This window comes from Microtus oregoni, unplaced genomic scaffold (assembly GCF_018167655.1).
Source record: "Microtus oregoni isolate MIOR12 unplaced genomic scaffold, Mior012 000160F_ref0000428, whole genome shotgun sequence".
In the NCBI taxonomy this organism is placed as follows: Eukaryota; Metazoa; Chordata; class Mammalia; order Rodentia; family Cricetidae; genus Microtus; species Microtus oregoni.
In genome coordinates, this window is record NW_024544815.1 from 697953 (window position 1) to 707703 (window position 9751).

General features: G+C 35.5%; 1 protein-coding gene across 1 annotated transcript; it reads right to left on the reverse strand.

Annotated features, from left to right (window-relative positions):
- Positions 1–7966: 7966 nt before the first annotated feature.
- LOC121445148 (olfactory receptor 8I2-like) lies at positions 7967–8899 on the reverse strand. Its single transcript, XM_041647158.1, has one exon. The coding sequence runs from the start codon at positions 8897–8899 to the stop codon at positions 7967–7969; it is 933 nt and encodes a 310-aa protein (XP_041503092.1).
- Between the last annotated feature and the right edge of the window lie 852 nt (positions 8900–9751).

Here is a 9751-nt window from a genome sequence, read left to right on the forward strand (position 1 = left end):
AAACTGATTTGAGCAAACCTAAAGCTCACATTGGCTTATATTTACATAATATATGAATGTACTTTGCCTTATATTCCTAACATTATCCCAAAAATGCATTAATTAATTTGAATATAACATGTAGGAATGTTCGCATATGATTTCTATATCTAACTATGTTTAAATTGAAATGTCAATTAATTATTGATATACTTAAGATCCTACTGATAGTCTTCAAATAACTCCACCTTTGCTGTATATGTCAGAAATTATTTACATTAGTGATATTTGGTTTGCAATTTCTCATATTGATTATTGAAACACAACATTGGCTTAATTTCTTTTTCTTTTTTCTTCCTAAGAAATGTTTGCTGCACTGGCATGATATTTTCTTGTATTCCTCAAACTCATCATGTGTGCATTATATTGTGCTATTGACTTTAAATTGTAGTTTTGTTCCTATAAAGTCTTTTCTTTTAACTCTTCAATCATAGAGATAGAATAGATACTCTAAAATATAACCGATACTATTTAGTGATGTTATTGAGATTTCTCTTTATATGCTATACAAATAAAGAATAGATGAAAAATAATAACCTTAAATTGACTTCTTTTATTTTTTGGCTTTTCAAGACAGGGTTTTTAAATTGTTTTCTGTAGAACGAATTGGCATTTGTTGATCTGTACAGTTGTAGTGCTTTAATGAACAATATTTCCTTATGCTCAAAGTTCTTGCTCAGTTCCCAATCCTATCATTTACTGTATGTATAAGAAATAATTGTGCTTTTACAATTCCACAAGGCACATTCATACTCAATAAAAAGCCCCGTAATATGGAGAAAATATTCACTTAAACTCAAGAATACACCTGCCATATTTATTTTGCTTTATTTATTTTTATTCCAAATTGGTTTACATAGTGAATTATTTTTTAAATTTACATTCTTATTGATTTTACATACCAATAAAAGTTTCCCCTCCCCGCTTCCACCTGCTTCTCCCATTCTTCCCCCATACCACCAACATCCACTTCTCATAAAGGTTACAGGGAGTCAAGAAGACCTGGCATATTCAATTGAAGTAGGACCAAGCTTTTCCTGCAGCATCAAGGCTGAGAAAGGCATTCCACCATATGGAATAGGTTTATAAAAAGTCTGTTCATGCACCAGATATAGATCATGGTCCCACTATAGGAGTCCCACAAACAGACTAAGCTACAAAACTGTGTCCGCCTGCAGTGGCCAGAGTCCAGATTCCTCCTCCAAGAAAGCCTGCCAAACAATGACTCTTCCCCAGGGAGGGTCAAGACCACTCCCACAGGCTATTTAAACTGCGCCCCAGAGAACAAACACATGGTCTTCTTTTTCCCCCTCTGGTGGTCTCCCCAGTTCTCAGTCCCCCTCACCGTGTTTTCTCAGAGGGCCAGCAAGGAGTGATGGCATCCATTAAACTGAAATTCATTTAATTTGGTTTGGTTTGGTCTGATTTGGATTATTCCATTGGTAGAGAAGCTTACCAGGCCAAAGGAAAAAAAAAAACTTAACAAATGCAAGAATCTATTTAATACAAGTTTGCAAACTTGGTATCTCCATGTGTCCTGTACTGGAATAATCAAAGAAACTTGAACTCAGTTAGAGTTGGGTTTTTATAGTAGTAAAGTTGGGGGTGAGGGATTTTATGGTTCAAGAGCCCAGATTGGCTGACATTTGTCTAGGGCTGTCCTGGTGAATGTTTGCTGGAGGGTGATCTTATGTACAACAGTTGGAATGTTAAGCATTTCCTTTGGATGGTCTGTTCTTGGATGATGCTCAGGTAATCTCAGGTTGTGATCCTTCCAAAAACCAGGTATTTTTCAGAGTAAACTACTGAAACTCAGGCCTCTCGTAAATTTATCATGGCTGAATCCTGCACTAGCAGGTAATAATGGTTGGAAGTAAAGAACATCCTTTTTGGAGGTCAGTTTCTATTCAGCTTATCATGGCTGGCTTGTACAGTCAGAAGCTGATGACTGGACATGCCTGCCAGCCAAGTGAAGCCCAGCTAAAACGGATATAGACGAGAGACAAACATTAAAATTTAGGAATTTAAAGGAAAAATTACAATGGAAACTCTCAGGGAAGGGACAAAGTCTCAAGAGAGGAAAAGGAGAGAAACATCCTTAGGAATAGGCAGGTAGGGAACTTTAGGTTGTACTTTCTGGAGTCTTTTTGATCTGTGAGAAGTGGATTTAAGTCTCAAGACTTTTTCTATAAAGTTTATATAAATTTTTTAACATTGTGAAAATATATGTTTTAGTCTTATTAATATCCCCCCTGTTTATAATCTGTACTGATATTTACATTGTAGAAATGGCAGAATATACTCTTGCCAGAAATGAATCTGGTTAAAAATTTTAAATTTTTTTCTTTGTCCAGAAAACTGTGACAGATGTTTTCTGCACAATGAAATGCATCTTTGAGGTCTATAGTTAGGAAACAGCCAAAGGGAATTTGAAATCTTGAGCTTGTGGCTATGATGATAGTGGTGGTACTCTGCCAGAGCTCAGTTAATAGCTTATCAGAATTCTGCCAATTAACGTTAAGACTAAGAAATTTTGGAGTCTTAATTATAACAGCAGCATAATGAGAGAAATCTTAAACATATTTTATTATTTTAAACATCTCAAATCACTTTTTTTAAATTTATTTATTTATTTTTTCATTGAGAAAAGAAAGAAAAAAAAACAAGTTTCCACCTCCTCCCAGCCTCCCATTTCCCTCCCCCTCCTCCCACCCTTCTCCCCCTCCTCCTACCCTTTCTCCCCCTCCTCCCACTCCTCTCCCCCTCCCTCTCCAGTCCAAAGAGCAGTCAGGGTTCTCTGCCCTGTGGTAAGTCCTAGGTCCTCCACCCTCTGTCCATATCTAGGAAGGTGAACATCCAAACTGGCTAGGCTCCCACAAAGCCAGCACATTGCGTAGGATCAAAACCCCGTGCCATTGCCCTTGGCTTCTCATCAGCCCTCCTGAGTGAGGTAACCCAGACCCAAAAAGATGAATATGGGATGTACTCACTCATAATTGGTTTCTAGCCATAAACAAGGGTCACGGAGTCTACAATTGGTGATCCCAAAGAAGCTAAGTAAGAAGGTGAACCAAAGGAAAAACATATAGTTGTCCTCTTGGCTATGGGAAGTAGACAAAATTGCCGGGGAGAAAATTGAGATCTTGGGGGTGGGGTGGGATGGGGGTAAGGGGAGATGGGGAGAGAAAAGGGAGAAGGGGAGAATGGGGAGAACTTGGGGAAAAAGGAGGATTGGGATAAAGGAAGGTTGGATAGGGGAGCACGGAAGCACAATCCTTAGTTAAGGGAGCCACCTTAGGGTTGGCAAGAGACTTGACCCTAGAGGGGCTCCCAGGTGTTCAAGCTGAGGTCCCCAGTTAGTTCCTTGGGCAGCTGAGGATAGGGAACCTGAAATGACCCTAGCCTAGAGCAATACTGACAAATATCTTGCATATCATCATAGAACCTTCATCTGGTGATGGATGGAGATAGAGACAGAAACCCACACTGGAGCACTGGACTGAGCTCCCAAGGTCCCAATGAGGAGCAGAAGGAGGGAGAACATGAGCAAAGAAGTCGGGACCACGAGGGGTGCACCCACCCACTGAGACAGTGGAGCTGATCTATTGGGAGCTCACCAAGGCCAGCTGGACTGTGACTGAAAAAGCATGGGATAAAACTGGACTCTCTGAGCATGGCAAACAATGAGGGCTGATGAGACACCAAGGACAATGGCACAGGGTTTTGAACCTACATAATGTGCTGGCTTTGTGGGAGCCTAGCCAGTTTGGATGTTCACCTTCTTAGAAATGGACGGAGAGGGGAGGACCTAGGACTTACCACAGGGCAGGGAACCCTGACTGTTCTTTGGACTGGAGAGGGAGGTTGAGAGGAGTGGGGGGAGGGGGAGAAGAGTGGGGGGAAGGGGAGAAGGGTGGGAGGAGGGGGAGAAGGGTGGGAGGAGGGGGAGGGAAATGGGAGGCTGGTGGGAGGTTCAAACTTGTTTTTTTTTCTCCTTTTCTCAATAAAAAAATGGAAAAAAAATTGAACTAAAAGTTGAAATACAATTGAAATGGTACAACATATAACTGTTCACCTAGTGAATTTATACATCTTTTCTCTTTTTTATGCTCTTTCTTTTCAATTACCTCATAACTATGAGGGGAAACAGTTTTCACATTATAAAGTCGAAAATTGTGAGCTCAGAAGTAAATCAATCACAAAAGATTATTTCATTCTCTAGACATTTAATATAGGACATATTTGTTTGTCAATGTGGTATATTAATTAAAGTTTCCATTGTTACTTTATGCTTATAAGTGTTTTGTGTGGATATAGTTTTATTTTATGCACCGTGTTAGTGCAGTTTGTGGGGAAGGGAGAGAAGTATGTCAGATCCTCTGAAACCGTAGTTACTGTTAGTTATGATCTGCTACGTGGATACTCTGAATTAAACTCAAGTTCGCGAGAAGAAGAACAACCAGTGTTCTTAACAACCAATCTATCACTTTATCTCTTTAATTAAAATCTTCATAAATACTTTTATGAAGCTAAAGCTAATAGTTTGAATTAAGCATTTTGAAGTATAAATATGATATATCCCAAAATTAGAAGAAATTTTTTGTTCACAGTGCTATCCTTGCTGATCAGTTTTAATATTCATGTATATGTGACACCACAAATATTATAGTTACCTACATGTTTCATTTTTTAAAAAAAATGGAGCTTAGAAAAGTTGCTTCAAGGAAGAACAATTAAAGCACTGTGATTCTTCCCAGATTCTTAACCAAGTACTTTATATCATTTTAAAGAAACCATAATCAGACTTGATAACTAATCAATAATAGTGGGTAACATTTATAGCATATAATTTAGCTCCTTTTTATTCACAAAACCATTGAACACATTATATATAAACTTCAATTTTCATTTAATTATTGTGGTAAATTAGAATTACAGATATTATAATACTTGACCAATCTAAACCTAATAAACTATACTACAATACATTTACATTGAGTGCAAACCCTAACTTTGACAACACTACATTTCTATTTTGCAAATACCAACGCTGTTCATTATAAGATCTAAATAAAATTTTCTAGAAACATCTAAACTTGAGGATACTTACTGTGAGTGAAGGATTGTCAGGATATGTCTTCCTCAACTATAGTTGAGAAATGTTTCAACATTAAAATTTTCTAGTGTATAAATTATAAAAGCTTTTAAATGCCTTGTACTTTTCCATAACATAATGTTTGTTTTTCTTGGAGTGGTTATTTTTAGATTTTTGTCCATTTATTTTAATTAAAAATTTTCAATGAAAACAACCTACAGTGAAATTTTGTTTTATTCCAGGCAAATGAAATTTTTAATTAGAAACTGGTCTTTAAGATATGTCAAATACTTAAACTCAGAATAGCATAATGCATTGCCTCTCATCCTGTTGTGACAAAGCACCTCATATAACCAACACAGAAGATCATTCAACAGGAGACTGTCCTTAGGGAACAATTTCCAGGGGAATGTGCTTGGCATACTTTCCATGTCAAAAGTTCAAGGGCAAATGAGCAATGGTTTGTTCTCTCAGAATCTCTATTATGAACTTCACTCTCTCTTGGTCTTCTTTCCTCATACTTTCAATCATAAAGTTAACTGATATAATAGAGTTTTTACATTGCATAATAAATAAGGTTCTTTTTTAGGATGAGAAGAAATGTTCTAGAAATAATTATTTTAAACTTCATGTAAAATAAATATAATTCTTTATTGTGAGGATTTAAAAGCATATTTTTTCTCATAAGAGTAGATACATTAATCAGAAAAAACTAAAGTACAAAAGATTTCTCAAAAGTAAGAAATTCAAATTCATTCCTGATATTTTTCTAACATAATTTTAATTTGCCTCAATTATTTTCTCTTTGTGGGTACATAATCCTAATGGAGCACACATTTATATATTTTCATAAATTTTTTGTTTGTTTTTCTTTCTTGAGACAGACTTTCTCTGTGTAATAGTCCTCCTGGCTGTCCTGGCATCTGCTTTGTTGACCATGCTGAGCTAGAACTCACAAAAATCTACCAGCGTCTGTATACCAAGTGCTGGGATAAAAGGCATATACCACCACCGCCTGGCTATTTACTTAATTTTATTATACTATAATCAATATTATAACCTCAATTTATATTTAAAATTACAAAAAATTAGTAAATATTGTAAAGAGTTTTGAATAGTACAGAATAATTTTGTATACAAAGTATGTGATATATACATTTATTTATATAGTAGGAAGCAGCTTCAATAGTATTGATAGATTAATATTTATATAGTAATCACTATAGTTAGGAGTAAGCAACTCGGGGCAACTATTATAGTCTTATACCTTTACCATTTCAATATGTCCTAAATTGCATTTAAATTTTTGCAATTTGGTAAGTTTTTTAATAGAAATGTAATATATGAATAATGCAAACTCCAAGAATATCTATGGCTAACAGCAACATCACTAAGTTATTCTACATCTATCACACTGAGTGGAAAAGTGGTATTGTTTTGAAGTTTGACACAACATCTTTTAAATTGAGTGTCTTTTCTCACTGTTCAACAACTAGAAGAAATCTAACATCCTAGTGGTGTGGCACACAGTGTAAATATTGTCATCTTCATCATCTAGTATGGGAAAGAGCAAGAGATGTGGAGTAGTAAAGCAAAAGAAGTGATTGTAATAGAAATAAACAAACTTGTGAAAGTACTGCAGGGTATAAAGGTAAAAAAAATGGAATACAAATGGCTGGAAAGTGCCTAAAGAAGCTAAATATCTTAAAAGACCATATATGGATATTTAAATATAATTTTGATAGTTAAAACATGTTACTCTCATGAATAGAAATAAAACAACAACGTCTTTCACTCCTGGGTACAGACAGATGGTATAATGTCAATCACAAGAAGCAGAATAATAGACATAGACATTTATTAATACACATTAATATTTGAAATTATTTGCACATGCAACAATACACATGAATACCAACATCTTTTTTATAAAAATGAAAATAAATTCTCTTTATGAGATACTCATTTGAAATATAATATTGCAATAACTACAAAAGAAATGTCTATAATTCATATGATAATCATAGCATATAATTATTTGTTCACACAATCCCTCATTATATTCCTTCACAGAGGAAGAACAAATTGAAGCTACAATGGCAGAAGAAATATATTTATATAGAGTTTTGCCAAATGCATTGCGTCAGTAAAGTATTTCAAGACTATCCTAGAAATGCAATTTTAACACAATTAAACAATGGTATAGAGGTCTATAATCATGCCAAATAAATATAAAAATAAATATAGGTAGAATTTTACTAAATGTACATCACTTTGCACAATAACAAAGTAGAAAGGTTGCAATTCAACTGAGTCTGTGACTGAAGCACAAGAATGTTTTATAGCTAAATGGAGAAAAACTATAACTGTTATGTTCAAATGGTCAAAATTTTGTTCCTCAAAGACACAGCATCCATATGGTAGCTCACAACCATCCGTAACTCCATTGCCTGGAGATGGGATGTCCTCCTCTGGCCTCCATGTGCACCAGGAACATATATGGTGGTGCACTTATACTCAAATAGGTAAAACACTTGCATATAAAATAATCTATAAAAAAGAAGGTTTATGCCTTAGTGTGATAGTGTGCTTACTGAAATATGTCTTTTAATCGCCTAATATATTTTTATTACATGAATAATTATGAGTTAAGTGACCTTCTGATGTATTTGGTATATCACATGAACAAATAAAATAATGATCCATATCACAAATTATAAGACTAATCTCTCAGTAAACTAATGTTATCTTTTGAAGTCACTCTACAATTTCCATTGAAGTAACTATTTCAAATGGCCAAGATCTTTTCTTATTTGCAATGCACATGATTTGTCATAGAAAAAGTTTCCTGTGGATGACTCTCAAGAGAGCATTTTTCACATCTTTGTTCCTCAAACTGTAGATCAGTGGATTTCGCATTGGAATTACAATAGTGTAGAATACAGAAGCCACCTGTGCCTGGGTGAGTGATGATGTGTTATCAGGTTGCAAATAGGTGAAAATCAAGGAGCCATAGAAGACAGTGACCCCTGTGAGGTGGGAGGCACAGGTAGAAAAGGCCTTCCACCTGCCAGCGGCTGACTGGATCCTCAGGATGGCTGAGATGATGATGAGGTACGTGGAAGCGATGATGAAGAGAGAACTGAGGAGTGTGAAACCAGCTAAAACAAAGATCACCATTTCTGTGCTGAAGGCATCTACACAGGACAGGGCTAAAAGAGCTGTGGTGTCACAGAAGAAATGATTGATGTAGGAATCACAGAACGGCAAACTGCTTATCACACAGATGGAGATCAGGGAATTTGTGAATCCAGTCACATATGGTATCAGCCCCAGCCAGTTACACACCTTCTGGGACATGATCACAGAATATAGCAAGGGACTGCAGATTGCTACATAGCGATCATAGGCCATGGAACCCAGAAGGAAACACTCACTGCACACCAAACCAACAAAGAAGTACATTTGAACAAAGCAGCCTACAAAGGAAATTGATTTCTGTGTGGATTGGAAATCGAATAGTGACTTTGGTGTTACCGTGGAGGAGTAAAATATGTCAATGAATGCTAAATTGCTGAGGAAAAAGTACATAGGCGTGTGAAGCTGAGAGTCAATCCTTATTAACAGGATTAGCCCAATATTGCCCAAGACAGTGAAGAGATAGATGAAGAGGAAAATTAAGAACAGACTGACTTGCAATTCTGGATGATCTGAAAATCCACTGAATATGAAGAGTGTCACTTCTGTGAAATTATTCTCTGCCATTTTTGACAACTTAACTATTGATTTACCTTGAATAAACAATAGGAAAATTTAAAGAAACATTCAAGACAGAAGGTCCTAGGATCAGTGTTATCTTCGCCTCCAGCATTGAGATCAAAATGAAAAGGTAGTAAATGTTGAAAGATGTTATGGTTTTGGTTATTTTTAATATATTTTAATTCATTATTTATGTGTGTATGTGCATGTATCTAACTAAATTAAGGTATCTGTAAAGTCCAGAAGGAAATGTCGGAAATGTGTGAATTGAAGAGCAGTCTAATATGGGTGACATTCACCAGTCTCCTCTGAAGGAGCAGAAGGTGCTCTTACCCTCTGAGCTCCATCTCTAGCCTTTGACTTATTTTAAAGCAAATGGAAAATGCTAATGGATATCCAAATGAAGGTTTATGTAGAGGTTTGAATGTTTTACTGCCTCATACCCATAATAGTTACAAGATACTCCTGTTAAATTTACTGTTTTCTATCAAACTCTATCACTGGGACAAAATTTTACCCCTAGCAATTTATTTATTGGAATCAATCATTAAATAGATTTATTTATTACAGTCTTAGCCTACTTTTAAAAATAAACTGTAATTCATGTACTTAATTATAATTTAACTTTTGGTTAATAAATTTTTAACGTTTAACTTACAACTTATGGACAAGATGAGCACACCTGATATTGTCTCAGACTCAGTACATTTCGGATAGCTTTCATGATGGAAAACTATAAACACCCAGTCCACATTTCATTTTCATAAAAAATTTGTTCATGCTTCTCTATTTTCTGTCATTATTTTTCCTGTTGATGATTTCAGAAGTGGCAGACTAGAATGTATAACATAGTTCCAA